Here is a 15,692-nt window from a genome sequence, read left to right on the forward strand (position 1 = left end):
ATAGAGATTTCTTTTGGTGGTATTTGATCACCTCTGGGATTTTTACTTTCTGCTAAACAAATAAAAGAAAAAAATTTTTTTTGAAAAAAAAATGTTTTTTTTTTGTTTCAGTTACAAAACTTTGTAAATAAGTACGTTTTCTCCTTCACTGATGGGGCTGCACTGATGGGCACCAATGAGGTGGCACTGTTGAGCACGGATGGGCACTGATAGGTGGCATGGATGGGCACTGATAGGAGGCACAGATAGGTGGCACGGATGGGCACTGATAGGTGGCATGGATGGGCACTGATAGGTAGCACAGATGGGTACTGATAGGTGGCACGGATATGCACTGATAGGTGGCATGGATGGGCACTGATAGGTGGCATGGATGTACTGTAATGTATGGTGCTGATGGATGCCAATCAGTGCCAAACAATAATGACTGCCAATCAGTGATGCCCATTGTGGGCACTGGCATCCATTGTGGGCACTGATTGGCATTCCTGGTGGTCTAGGTTGGCATACCTGGTGGTGGGCATCCCTGGTGGTCTTATGGCATCCCTGGCGGAGGAGCTGCGCTGATAGGTGGCACGGATGGGCACTGATAGGTGGCACGGATGTAATGTATGGTACTGATGGATGCCAATAAGTGCCAAACAATAATGTCTGCCAATCAGTGATGCCCATTGTGGGCACTGATTGGTATGCCTGGTGGTCTAGGGTGGCATACCTGGTGGTAGGCATCCATGGTGGTCTGGTGGCATCCCTGGTGGTCCAGTGTGGGCATCCTGAGGGGGGGGAGCTGCGCTGATAATCAATCGGCACAGACACCCCCTGTCAGAGGAGCAGCCGATCGGCCCTCCTCTACTCTCCTCTGACAGAGTGATTGGACACGGCTTGTCACGTGGTAAAGAGATTCCGTCAGAGACTCTTTACCTAGATCGGAGTTGCGGCAAACAGGGAGGGGAGTGTGGGGCTGAGCCATGTTGTGTGTGTCAACGTACACAGAGAGCAAAGCAACGAGCTTGCATGAGTAATACCATAGCAAGCCTATGGGGGCACTTAGCAGGGGGGAGGAGCCAAGAGTGTCATCAGGGGACGGGGCTGCTCTGTGCATAGCCATTACACAGAGCAGGTAAGTATGACATGTTTATTATTTTTTTTTATATTAAATCGTAGCTTTACAATCACCTTAAATACTTGCACACTGACACATTGCTTAGCATACAAGCACATAAAAAAAGATACTGTAAGTGGCAGCAAAGTATTAAATCCCACCAGCATGCAGCCAAATCTACATGTACAGCCAGCAGTAAGGGGTTAATATTCATGGTAGGACCGATTTACACTCACCTGGCAACTGACTGCATTACTTTAGTAGACGTGTCCTTCAGAGTGTCCTTCAGATTGTCCTTCAGGTTGCTGAAGAGGCGCCCCGCTCCTCCTTTGACCATGTCCAGGAGGCCCCCTCCATAATTCGCCTCCATGTCCGGGGAAGAGGCACCTGCAAGAAGGCCAGAAAGGGGTTAATTATTCCATTGTATCTATCCAGAACTTTACCAGAATTCCAGCAGAATCGAAGTGTAAGCATTTGTATGTACTTATACCTCAAGTCACTCCCACAAGTATGTCTCTACTGATTATTTTAGCAGTGATTAAAATTAGGGAGCCTCCAGTTTGGCCCCTAAGGGCCGCACATAATATTGGCTAAATGTAGAGCTACAGAAAGCTGCAGACATGATACAGGAGATGGTCAGAGACTGCAGACATGATACAGGAGATAGTCAGAGACTGCAGACATGATACAGGAGATAGTCAGAGACTGCAGACATGATACAGCAGATGGTCAGAGACTCCAGACAGGATACATGTGATGGTCCGAGACTGCAGAAATGATACAGGACATGGTCAGAGACTGCAGATATGATACAGGAGATGGTCAGACTGCAGACATGATACAGGAGATGGTCAGAGACTGCAGACATGATACAGGAGATGGTCAGAGACTGCAGACATGATACAAGAGATGGTCAGAGACTGCAGATATGATACAGGAGATGGTCAGAGACTGCAGACATGATACAGGAGATGGTCAGAGACTGCAGACAGGATACAGGAGATGGTCAGAGACTGCAGACAGGATAAAGGACATGGTCAGAGACTGCAGACATGATACAGGAGATGGTCAGAGACTGCAGACAGGATACAGGAGATGGTCAGAGACTGCAGACAGGATAAAGGACATGGTCAGAGACTGCAGACATGATACAGGACATGTTTAGAGACTGCAGACATGATACAGGAGATAGTCACAGATTGCAGACATGATACAGGAGATGGTCAGTCTACAGACAGGATACAGGTGATGGTCAGAGACTGCAGACGTGATACAAGAGATGGTCAGAGACTGAAGACATGCAACAGATAATGGTCAGAGACAGATGTGCAACAAGAGACAGTCAGAGACTGCAGACATGATACAGGACATGTTTAGAGACTGCAGACATGATACAGGAGATAGTCACAGATTGCAGACATGATACAGGAGATGGTCAGTCTACAGACAGGATACAGGTGATGGTCAGAGACTACAGACGTGATACAAGAGATGGTCAGAGACTGAAGACATGCAACAGATAATGGTCAGAGACAGATGTGCAACAAGAGACAGTCAGAGACTGCAGACATGATACAGGACATGGTCAGAGACTGCAGACATGATACAGGAGATGGACAGAGACTCCAGACATGATACATGTGATGGTCAGAGACTGCAGACATGTTACAGGAGATAGTCCGAGATTGCAAACATGATACAGGAGATAGTCAGAGACTGCAGACAGGATACAGGAGATGGTCAGTCTACATACAGGATACAGGTGATGGTCAGAGACTGCAGACATGATACAAAAGATGCTTCGAGACTGCAGACATGATACAGGAGATGGTCAGAGACTGCAGACATGGAACAGCTGGGGACATGTTTTAGAAAACAATCATAGACTGGAGATATGTTGCATGAGACTGCTGGAGATCACTAGTATAACATCCCCTTTGTGCTCTCTACAGCCCCCTGCTAATTGCAAGTTGATATTTTTCTCCATGTTATGAAAGATCAAAGGAAAAAAAATATATAAGCGAAAAGGAAGTAAAAATAGTGTGAAAAATTGACCAAACCATTTACCTATTAAAGCCCCACCCACACCTCTGTGAGTACTTTTAGCGCTTTTTGTGCGCATTTGTCACGTGACAGTATTGGGCATTCTATTCACTTGAACGGGCTTCCCCGTGCATGACAAACGCACCTGTACTTTTTTTTTTTTTTGCAGTGAGTCTCATGCGTTTTTCTGGTGCGCTTGTTGCGCAAATGCTGCCTGCATTTGCAATGTGCACGTTTCATTTTTTCTTTGCTGGCTTGACCGCAGAATCATCGGGGCCCCTGAGGGCCACACCATAAGTGCCAAAGAACTGCATGAACCCCTCCCCCTCTCCCTTCCAAGCCATTTTATGTTCAATGTAACATTTCACTGGAAGGAGCTGAATAGCAACTAGTAGATAGAAGTATGTTTTTACTTTGTATCGTTTGTAGCATTTTTTTTTTTTTTAATAAAGTGGGGAAAGGGTTAGAACCTCAGTGGGGTTTTTATTGCTGTCTGTGTCCGCTATGGGGAGATTTACCCTTACTAATATTCCTGGTGACCACTGTTTCTGGTGCAGGAAGTGATGGGAAATTCAAAATTTTTGAGTAGTCACAGAAATTGAGATAGAGGGGAAATTGTCCAATGGTTAAACTGTTTCCAGTTACAACGGTCTGAGTCGATATCCCCTGCCTGGGAGAGATCTTCTCTCACCGCCTGCCATGTATCTGGGACAGAAACTAAAAGGAAATCTCTCTAACAGGACACACAATTAAACACAATGGAAAGTAAACAATGTTTCCTTTTATTGAGGCTCCCTCACAATGTTAAATGCTAATTTAGGTCTTAGACACTTACCTGAAGCCTCTTCTGCCCTACACTATATTGTCAAAAGTATTGGGACACCTGCCTTTACACGCACATGAACTTTAAAGCGGAGGTCCACCCTAAAGTGGACCTTCCGCTCATTGGAATCCTCCCCCCCTTCGGCGCCACAATTGGCACCTTTCAGGGGGGTGCAGGTACCTGTACAGTACAGGTATCTGCACCCACTTCCGGGATAGCTCTCTGCGGAAAGGGGCGTAGATCTACGCCCCTTTCCGAAAGTCCCCCGCTGCCTGCTGGGAAACACACAGATCCCAGAGGCAGCGGGTCCATCCTTATTGCGCAGCGCGACTCGCGCATGCGCAGTAGGGAACCAGGAAATGAAGCCGAAAGGCTCCACTTCCTGATTCCCATACCCAAGATGGCGGCGGCAGCACCCGAGAGACGATCGAGAGATCGGCTTCGGGTGCCGAAATCGCGGGCACGCTGGACAGGTAAGTGTCACTATTTTAAAAGTCAGCAGCTGCAGTATTTGTAGCTGCTGGCTTTTAAAAAAAAAAAAAAACGCGGACTCCCGGCGGACTCCCACTTTAATGGCATCCCAGTCTTAGTCCGTAGGGTTCAATATTGAGTTGGCCCACCCTTTGCAGCTGTAACAGCTTCAACTCTTCTGGGAAGGCCGTCCACAAGGTTTAGGAGTGTGTCTATGGGAATGCTTGACCATTCTTCTAGAAGGGCATTTGTGAGGTCGGGACCTGATGTTGGACGAGAAGGCCTGGCTCGCAGTCTCCACTTTAATTCATCCCAAAGATGTTCTATCTGGTTGAGGTCAGGACTCTGTGCAGGCCAGTCGAGTTCCTCCACCCCAAACTCGCTCATCCATGTCTTTATGGGCCTTGCTTTGTGCACTGGTGTGCAGTCATGTTGGAACAGGAAGGGGCCATCCCCAAACTGTTCCTACAAGGTTGGGAGCATGAAATTGTCCAAAATGTCTTGGTATGCTGACGCCTAAAGTGTTCCCTTCACTGGATCTAAGGGGCCAAGACCAACCCCTGAAAAACAACTCAACACCATAATCTCCCCTCCACCAAATGATCTGGACCAGTACACAAATGTGCTTCATACATAAAGGCATGGATAAGCCAGTGTGTGTGTGTGTATATATATATATATATATATATATATATATATATATATATATATATATATATATATATATATATATATATATATATTATATATATTAGACATGTGCAGAGTAAAATATTTCGTTTCGGAATTTCGTTTTCGTCCGAAAGCTTAATTTATTTAGTTACTCCCGAAATTCGTTTTTATTTATTTCGTTTTTCGTTCAAAAATTGCATTCGTCCGAAAATCCACATGAATTACGGTCGAATCTGTCTTTGAAGGCTTATGGTGTCTGTCGAATGTATAAAGAAGATTCGACGGAGCTAGTATAAAGCATACTTTAGAACCCTATTAAAGTCTATGGGACTCCAACGTTCAAAATCTAAAGTGCTAATTTTAAAGGCTAATTTGCAAGTTACTGTCCTAAAAAGTGTTTGGGGACCCGGGTCCTGCCCCAGGGGACATGTATCAATGCAAAAAAAAGTTTTAAAAACGGCCATTTTTTCGGGAGCAGTTATTTTAATAATGATTAAAGTGAAACAATAAAAGTGTAATATTCCTTTAAATTTCGTAGGGGGGGGGTTGTCTATAGTATGCCTGTGAAGGGGCGCATGTTTCCCGTGCTTAGAACTGTCCCTGCACAAAGTGTCATTTATGCAGGAAAAAAAGTCCTTTAAAATCACTCGCAGCTATTATGAATTGTCGGCTCCGTAATACAGAGAACACTCATTGAAAGTCATTGATAAAAAAATAAATAAATAAATAAAAAAAAAGCGTGGGGGTCCCCCAAATTCAATTACCAGGCCCTTCAGGTCTGGTATGGATATTAAGGGGAACCCCGCGTCAAATTTAAAAAAAAATTGACGTGGGGTTCCCCTTAAAAATCCATACCAGACCCTTTATCCGAGCACGCAACCTGGCAGGCCGCAGGAAAAGAGGGGGGGACGAGAGAGCGGCCCCCCCTCCCTCCTGAACCGTACCAGGCCACATGCCCTCAACATTGGGAGGATGCTTTGGGGGTCCGTGACCCCTCAAAGCACCTTGTCCCCATGTTGATGTGGAGAAGGGCCTCATCTCCACAACCCTGGCCGGTGGTTGTGGAGGTCTGCGGGCGGGGGGCTTATCAGAATCTGGAAGCCCCCTTTAACAAGGGGACCCACAGATCCAGGCCCCCCCCCTGTTTGAAATGGTAAGGGGGTACAAAAGTACCCCTACCATTTCACAAAGAAAGTGTAAAAAATGGTTAAATAAAACAAACACACTTTTGAAAAATTCCTTTATTAAAAATAAAAAAATAAAAAAAAGATTCCAGCGGCGGTAATCCACTCTTGCTATCCAGCGACGGACGATCATCTCTCCAGCGATGTCTCATGTCATCCAGCGCATCGAATCCTTCGTCCTTCTTCTGTCTCCTCCACGGAGACACTGCAAGGATTCCGGCGGCTGACGTTTCTTAAATACGGAGGGCGGGGCCACCCGTCTCCTGACCCCGCCCCCCTCTGACGCAAGGGGAAACCCGGGGTTCCCCGTGACGTATGGGTGACCCCGCCCCCCTCTGATGTAACGGAAACCTGCCTGTGTTACATCAGAGGGGTGCGGGTCACCCCTACGTCACAGGGAACCCCGGGTTTCCCCTTGCGTCAGAGGGGGGCGGGGTCAGGTGACGGGTGGCCCCGCCCTCCGTATTTAAGAAACGTCAGCCGCCGGAATCCTTGCAGTGTCTCCTCCACGGAGACAGAAGAAGGACGAAGGATTCGCTGCGCTGGATGACATGAGACATCGCTGGAGAGACGACCGTCCGTCGCTGGATAGCAAGAGTGGATTACCGCCGCTGGAATCTTTTTTTTATTTTTAATAAAGGAATTTTTCAAAAGTGTGTTTGTTTTATTTAACCATTTTTTACACTTTCTTTGTGAAATGGTAGGGGTACTTTTGTACCCCCTTACCATTTCAAACAGGGGGGGGGCCGGGATCTGGGGGTCCCCTTGTTAAAGGGGGCTTCCAGATTCTGATAAGCCCCCCGCCCGCAGACCTCCACAACCACCGGCCAGGGTTGTGGAGATGAGGCCCTTGTCCTCATCAACATGGGGACAAGGTGCTTTGAGGGGTCACGGACCCCCAAAGCATCCTCCCAATGTTGAGGGCATGTGGCCTGGTACGGTTCAGGAGGGAGGGGGGGCCGCTCTCTCGTCCCCCCCTCTTTTCCTGCGGCCTGCCAGGTTGCGTGCTCGGATAAAGGGTCTGGTATGGATTTTTAGGGGGAACCCCACGTCAATTTTTTTTTAAATTTGATGCGGGGTTCCCCTTAATATCCATACCAGACCTGAAGGGTCTGGTTATGGATATTTAGGGGGAACCCCACGTCAAATTTTTTCTTAAATTTGAGGCAGGGTTCCCCTTAATATCCATACCAGACCTGAAGGGCCTGGTAATTGAATTTGGGGGACCCCCACGCTTTTTTATTTATTTATTTATTTTTTTATCAATGACTTTCAATGAGTGTTCTCTGTATTACGGAGCCGACAATTCATAATAGCTGCGAGTGATTTTAAAGGACTTTTTTTCCTGCATAAATGACACTTTGTGCAGGGACAATTCTAAGCACGGGAAACATGCGCCCCTTCACAGGCATACTATAGACAACCCCCCCCTACGAAATTTAAAGGAATATTACACTTTTATTGTTTCACTTTAATCATTATTAAAATCACTGCTCCCGAAAAAACGGCCTTTTTTAAAACTTTTTTTTGCATTGATACATGTCCCCTGGGGCAGGACCCGGGTCCCCAAACACTTTTTTAGGACAGTAACTTGCAGAATCTTTTCTCTCTGTCAAATCTTTTTTCTCTGTCGAATATTTTCTCTATATAATCTTGGACTAATAGAGGTAAGGTTAGGCACATTCGACCACAGGTTCTATAGACACAGATTGTTGTCAGAGTCATGTCGAATCTCCTATTCTATATCGAACTGTTGTAACAATAAAAACGAAAATAAAGCATTTATTTATGTCGGATCTTTCGTTTTTCGGATTTTGTGCTTTCGTTATCGTTTGTCAAAACGAAAACGATAATAGCTGAAATTCGGACGAAAATGCATTCGGACGAAAACGAATGCACATGTCTAATATATATACACACACACAGACACAAACATACACATACATATATATTTTATTTTTTTATTTTATTTTATATGGGTTGTTGTCCTCTATAGCGTTTAGCCGGTGTCAATAGCAGTCTATAGACAATGACGCACTACAGCAAAATCGAAATTGACCCCGACATGCGTCCACCATGCCAGACACCTGCAATTACCATAAAGTGAACATTCCCGTATCATTAACCTTTCATGCGCACTGCGCTAATTCACAGGCATTTCTAAACCAGACGCCGAAACGCATCTTCCAGGCGGACGGAACTACCGGAGCACAGCGGGTAATATTGTGGATTTATGCAGAAAAAAAAACATCTCCTAATATATTGGTGGCAATCTGATGAGCAATGCAAATGTAAAGTAATCTATTCAAATTTCCACAGAAGAGCCGCTGAATGACACGCACGTCTCCCGGCCTGCCCGACCCCGGCGTACCGCATCCATCATTGTTTGGAAACAAGAAGACCGAGGAAAACAATTCCACTTCTCTTGTATGAAGGATGCAAATGCAGAACAATACAAAGACGTTGTTTTGAAAGTCTTCTAGAGGACATTGTACCACACCACGCTCGTCTCGGGGGAACGCGTGTTTTGGAGCGGAGGCTTAAAGCCGTATTAAAACCCAAAACGTTTAACATATTGCAGCTTATCAATCATTAGATTGGTGGTGGCTGCATTTGTTTTCTTTCTTTTTTTAAGGCCTTTTCCTCCTCTGTTTTGACCTGGTGATCTGACCAGTAACACTACTCCTGTATTAGAGTGTAAGGGCGTGTAAGTAGTTACAGCAAACGGTTTATTCTTTTTGGGATAAAGGTTTTAAATGAATAAAAACTGATCATTGTAGGCACCCCTGTCAGTGGTAAATGGTTTGTCTCATCTCTGTAACTGATACATTCTGCTGGAGAGCTTGTATTTTTTGAAAAACAACATACTTACTGGCCATATACATGACATAAAAACTCATATAATACCCTGGGTTCCCTAAAGGAGAACTCCAGCCTGAGCTCAATAGGCCGGGCTTCTCCTATGGATCACAGGAGTGCAATTATGTAACTATGTACATAACTTTGTAATTCATTTTGACCTGTTTTTGACCCATATATTTGCATGCGGCTGGCGCCAAGGGGGTTTAAATACCCCCCCCCCCCCCCATAACACAGATTTATTTTCTGTTGAGCCAGACGAGCGCCCCCATAGTAAACCATTACACACCACTTCCCATCCAGGCCAATTCTGACATTTCTCTCCTACATGTAAAATTCAGCATTTTTTTGCTAGAAAATGACACAGAACCCCCAAACATTATATATGTTTTTTTTAATTTTTTTTATCAAAGACCCTAGAGAATACAATGGCGGTCGTTCCAACTTTTTATCTCGCAGCAATTTTCTGAACACTTTTTTTTGGGGGAAAAAAACTGTTTCAAGCTTTAAAAAAAAATAAAAATTTGAAAGTTAGTACATTTTTTTGCATAATGTGAAAGATGAAGTTACGCCGAGTAAATAGATACCCAAAATGTCAGGCTTCAAAATTGCACACGTTCGTGGAATGGTGCCGAACTTCGGTACGTAAAAATCCCCATAGGCGACGCTTTAAATATTTTTACTGGTTACATGTTTTGAGTTACAGAGGAGGTCTAGGTCTAGGGCAGTGATGGCGAACCTATGGCACGTGTGCCACACCTGGCACACAGAGCCATCTCTGTGGGCACCCGAGAGAGTCCAGGTTTGAGGCGGTGAGAGCACGGCAGCAAGCAGCAGCGAGGTAGAGGAATCTATCTTCATGGAGGGTAGGTTACAGGCCTGAGAGCATGGGAGGGAGAGAAGAGCTTCATCGCCTCCTTGATGGCCAAAGAGGTGAGTAGCAGGCGCAGCATCCCCGGTGCCATCTGGAGCCTGGACTCCTGAAACCTCCTCTTCAACAGTGAGACCCAGAGAACAGGAAGATGAGGACAGGTGGAAGACGCAGATTGCGAGGGTGCCGCTGGATGGGACAGAGCAGAGAGCTCCCCGGGATCAAGTACAGAGACTGGCATGGAAGGTATCGGACTCAATCATACACCAACTACCTGCAGACAAAGACTGGGGCAGGGGGCAGAGCAGGGACTGCAGATAGGAACAGAGCTAGAGGTCTCTCTCATCTTCCCCCTCACTCTCCTCTCAGCCCCCCGGTCTCTCTCAGCCTCCCTCCCTCTCAGTCCCCCTCTTTCTTTCACACCCCTCTCTCTCTCTCTGTCCCCCTCTTTCTTTCACACCCCTCTCTCTCTCTGTCCCCCTCTTTCTTTCACACCCCTCTCTCTCTCTGTCCCCCTCTTTCTCCGTCCCCCTCTCTCTCTCTCTTAGCGCCCTTCTTTCTCTCAGCCCGCCTCTCTGTTCCCCCTCTCAGCCCCCCCATCTCTCGGTTTCTCCTCTCTCTCAGTCCCCTTCTCTCTTTCAGCCCCCTCTCAGCATTTCTCACACCCCCCCCTCTCTCTCTCTGCCCCCTCTCACCCCCTTCTCTCTATCTCTCTCTGCCCCCTCTCACCCCCCTTCTCTCTCTCTCTCTGCCCCCTCTCACCCCCCTTCTTTCTCTCTCTCTGCCCCCTCTCACCCCCCTTCTCTCTCTCTCTCTCTGCCCCCTCTCACCCCCCTTCTCTCTCTCTCTCTGCCCCCTCTCACCCCCCTTCTCTCTCTCTCTCAACCCCCCTCTCTCACACACCCCATCTGTCCCCCCTCTCTCACACCCCCTCCTCTCACTCACCCCCTCTCTTTCTGTAACCCCCCCCCCCCTCTCTCACACATTCTCCCTCTCTCTCTCTCAGCCCCCCTCCTGCTAATTGCAGTGTTGGCACTTTAAAATAAATAAGTTGGTTTTGGGTTGCAGTTTGGGCACTCAGACTCCAAAAGGTTCGCCATCACTGGTCTAGGGCTATTATTGCTCTCGCTCTGACGTTCCGATACCGCACATGTGTGGTTTGAACAACGTTTTCATATGTGGGCGGGACTTACGTATGCGTTCACTCCTGCGTGCGAGCTCACGGGGACAGGGGAGCTGTAAATTTTTTATTGTTCATTTTATTTTATTTTTTTAGTTTAACACTTAAAAAAATAATAATAATTTGATCGCTTTTATTACAAGGAATTAGAGTAAATTGAATCTTAGTGAATTTAGTGAATTTTAGTAAATACAAAACTGGTAAATACCTTTTCTCATCAGCAGTATATAGCAGTCTTGTGACTTCAATCAGTGTCTGGTTAAAGCTTGTAGGAGTTTTCATTCTCCTCTGACTGTCCTGTGAGCCTGCAGGACCTCTTTCTAGAACAGGGGGTCTCAAAAAATGTTCCATGAGGCATTGCAAGGCTGACAGTTACAAGCACGACTCCCCCAGGCAAAAGCACGATGGGACTTGTAGTTTTGCAACAGCTGGAGGGCCGCCAGTTTAAGACCCCTGTTCTAGACAGTGCTGATTGGCCCTGTGCTGATCACATGCACCCTCCCAAGAAAAAAAAAAAGGGACTAGAAAAACACACCAAACTGAGCATGTGCAGAGTGACTCCAAAGGTTCTGTCATATCAGGAGATAGTCTGGGGACAGTGGAAGAAGGGGAGGATCAGAGAAGACAGGATCTAACAGCCTTTTTACACAATGTGGAGGCTTAACCCCTTAGGTTCCACAGTGGGTATAACACACATGCTTTACTGCATATACAGACTGATTTTACTGCTGCGGGTTTAGTAACACTTTAATTCCATGGGTTCAGTTCCGCTTTATGATTTACTGCTACTCAGGGGCTCTGGACTTCAGCAAAATGGCAGCCTGCAGCAAGAAGAAGCGGGAGCAATGCTGGAGGCAATTTACAGCGCACACTAATTTTGGTAGAATAAATATCAATGTGGAATGTATGTTCCTTGCTAAAGAACATTATTTTTATATCAAGTTGTTATGGGTTCTGATTTAAGACACAATCAAAACTGCAGTTATTGCTGTGGCATATATATTTTTTCCCCTATAGTTTCACTTTAATACCATATGGTGGGAGCATTAGAAAAAAAAAAAAAATCTGACTTTAAATAAAAAAAGAAGAAAAAAAAAAAAAGACTGCCTGCTCAGATTTGTGGCACATGGACAGCTTGGCCCGCCTCAGGTTGGCTGACCCAAATTCAGGCCTTTGCACAGTCCGCCTACACAGCACCCATGCTGCTTAGTAATAATTGCCTGCTCAACAACATACCCACACAAGTGTGGGCAACGTTTTAAAAATAACCCAGAGACCCGTGCGATCAGCGAGCACAGAGCTTGTAGCTGGGCTGGCCGCAGAATCAGAATTCCAAAAATATCCAGAAATTTCCCAGTCAGGCACAAAACGGACATTGCGAGACACCATTCATTAAATCACTGCTGCAATAAAAATGTAATCGGCCACAAAAATGTATATTCCTATCAGTCCAGCTTCCAATCAGATCTGCAATATATTTTACTGGATGCAACATTTCAACAGCAGTGCATGCTTCTGATTGGCTGTCATTGTCAGAAACCACTCCCATCGCTGCTCCTCTGCACCTTGTCTGTATTTACTAATCAATCGTTTTGCAGAGAAAACGTGCTGCCTTCATATGGAACACAGGGATGGACAACAAGGTTAATGCAGGTTTAAAGTGGAACTCTGGGTAAAATAAAAAATAGAATTTATGAGGCAGATGAACACGGCAGATTTTGCGTTTCTGGGCCTGTTGATCCTGCCAGTAAGTCAGTTCATTTTTAACTTCCTTTAACCCATTTGCTGTCACCAATGTATGGCATACAGCAGTGTAATGCTCTGTACACGGTCGAAAATTCCAACGGAAAAGGTCCAATCGGATTATATTGTCAGAAAATCCGATCGTGTCTGGGCTCTATCGGACTTTTTCCGTCGGAGATTCCGACGGAGGCTGAGGCTGCAGATCAAGGCATGTGTGTTGGAACTTATGCAATAGGCTGCGCTCACCTGTGCTGTCAGGTCAAAGTGATAGAGCGGCTGTAGAGCTTCTACACATCCCCTCCCCCCTCCTCTGTGCGGGTCCCCCCCGCCATGTTTCCCAGGCTCCCCTGTCCCACCTACGAACCCTGGACTGACACATCGGGGTACCGCCAGGTAGAGGGGAGGGAGACCACCAGCAAACATCGCTGACAATGCTGCTGTCCATTGGGGACTATGCTGCTCCTCCATAGATACAGTGGATGAGTGAGCGTAGCCTCCCTAATATGGGAACTGGCCGTATGAATAGGTGAAAAAAAATGAAAAAATAGCCTGAAAAATGAGAACTAATACAGAGACCACACCTAAGGATGGGTACGCGGCATTATAATACATCCGTGTTCTTGAATTAGATACATTTTAACCACTTACAGATCGGAAGATTTTCCCACTTCCTGACCAGACCATTTTTGTGACACTGCACTGCGTCGCTTTAACTGACAATTGCACAACTGTGCGACGTTGTACCCAAACAAAAGTGACGTCCTTTTTTTCCCCACAAATAGAGCTTTCTTTTGGTGCTATCTGATCACCTCTGCAGTTTTTATTTTTTGCGCCATAAACAAAAAAAAGCAACAATTGAAAGAAAAACTAAATGATTTTTTACTATAATAAATATCCCAAAAATGAATACAAAAAAACTAATGTTTTCATCAGCTTAGGCCAATATGTACTATAAAACAGGGGATATATATATATATATATATATATATATATATTACTAGTAATAGCCGCGATCTGCGATTTTTAGCAGGTCTGCGATTTTTAGCAGGTCAGCGAAATTGCAGCGGACAGATTTTCTTTGGGACCATTGACATTTATACAGCGATCATATAAAAATGCATTGATTACTGTGTAAATGTCACTGGCAGGGAAGGGGTTAAGTGTTCCCTTGGGAGGTATTTCTAACTATGGGGGGAGGGGACTGACTGGAGGAGGAGAGAGATCGCTGTTCCTAATCACTAAGAACAGCAGATCTCTCTTTCTTCCCCTGTCAGAACGGGGATCCCCGTTTTGGCTCTCTTTCATGCACATCGGGTCCTGCTGTGACGTACACCTACAATGAGCCGACCTGCCGCTGTATAATGACGGCGGTTGGTGGTTAAGGTGTAACTAAACCCACAGCAGTAAAATCAGTCTGTATATGCAGTAAAGCATGCTTGTTCTACTCACTGGAACCTAAGGGGTTAATCCTCTGCATTGTTTAAAAAGGCTGTTTGGTCCTGTCCTTTCTTCTACAGTCCCCAACATTTTGAGATGGTAATGAAGGACACCTACTAGCAAATGTAAGTAGGCATAGGACACGCCCCCTGCCACAGCCCCTTAAAAGGAGAATTAACCCCCCAAAAAAATGTTAATTAAACCCACAAGTGCTTTTTTTTACCACTACTATTCCTTTATATTGGCTTTTAAAATGTACAAATGCAGCAATTTAGAATTTGGATGAAAGTTTTAGCGCTGGGAAACTTTGAAAGATAAAAAGTGCATTTTATATACAACTATATGGATCAGACCAAAATGAGGGACAAATGAGGAGGAATGAGGGACGGAGGGACATTGCCTCAAATCAGGGACAGTCCCTCGAAATCAGGGACAGTTGGGAGCTATGCAGTCCCCGATCCATCCCCTGCTAGAACAGAGCCTTGGAATCACATGCTTAGTTTGGTGTGTATTGCTAGAGTACAGCTGTACCATTATGGCCAAAATGAGAATCACAATTTTTTTGGTTAAAAAGATTACGATTCTTGCGAAATAAAATCTTTCACATTATACAAAAAAAAAATGGGCGAACTTTACTGGTTATTTTATTTTTGTATTTATTATTTTTTGTAATTCATTAAAGTAAATTTTTCCCAAAAAATTGCATTTGAAAGACTGCTGTGCAAATACAGTGTGACAAATATTGCAACAACCACCATTTTATTCTCTAGGGTTTATAATATATATATATATATATATATATATATATATATATATATATATATATGTGTATATAATTATAATTTTTGGGTGTTCTAAGTAATTTTCTAGCAAAAAAAAAAATGATTTTAGATGGAAACCAACAAATGTCAGAAAAAGGTCCGTTTAGTAAACTTTGATAAGCTGAGATCAGGATGATCTCTGCTTATCTCAGAGCATTGCAGGTTTAATATACCGAGATGAGTGCTGGAGAACTATTTTTTCTCTTCTCATCTCAGAACACAGAACGGCTGCATTGACTGCAACAGAAATGGCATGTTTAGTAAACAGAGATGCCACTTTTTCTCTGTGCTTCTCTTTCAAGTTCTCCTTTCTGGCTTCTCCAGCCCAGAGGTGGAGATATCAGGAGATCTCTGCCAGAGAATAGCTTCTTCCTTCTCCCGTGGCCAGAAATGAAAGTAAAAACTTTCTTAACTGCAGTGAAAAATACACCAACAGCAGGTTACAAATACATTAACTATACAATTACACACAGAGATTATATATAT

The 15,692-nt window shown here is 44.9% G+C and overlaps 1 protein-coding gene across 3 annotated transcripts in view; it reads right to left on the reverse strand.

The window, feature by feature from the left end:
• DNAJC6 (DnaJ heat shock protein family (Hsp40) member C6) overlaps positions 1-15,692 on the reverse strand; it is a 147,281-nt gene that overhangs the window by 81,431 nt on the left and 50,158 nt on the right. For all 3 annotated transcript variants that reach the window (XM_077450542.1, XM_077450543.1, XM_077450541.1), the window contains one exon: positions 1,339-1,489. In XM_077450542.1, the coding sequence (XP_077306668.1) occupies positions 1,339-1,489 (151 nt within the window). The remainder of the gene's footprint in view (positions 1-1,338; positions 1,490-15,692) is intronic.

The sequence above is a fragment of the Lithobates pipiens genome, unplaced genomic scaffold (assembly GCF_037356315.1).
Source record: "Lithobates pipiens isolate NorthernLeopardFrog02 unplaced genomic scaffold, aLitPip1_a1.2 Scaffold_23, whole genome shotgun sequence".
NCBI classification, from domain to species: domain Eukaryota; kingdom Metazoa; phylum Chordata; class Amphibia; order Anura; family Ranidae; genus Lithobates; species Lithobates pipiens.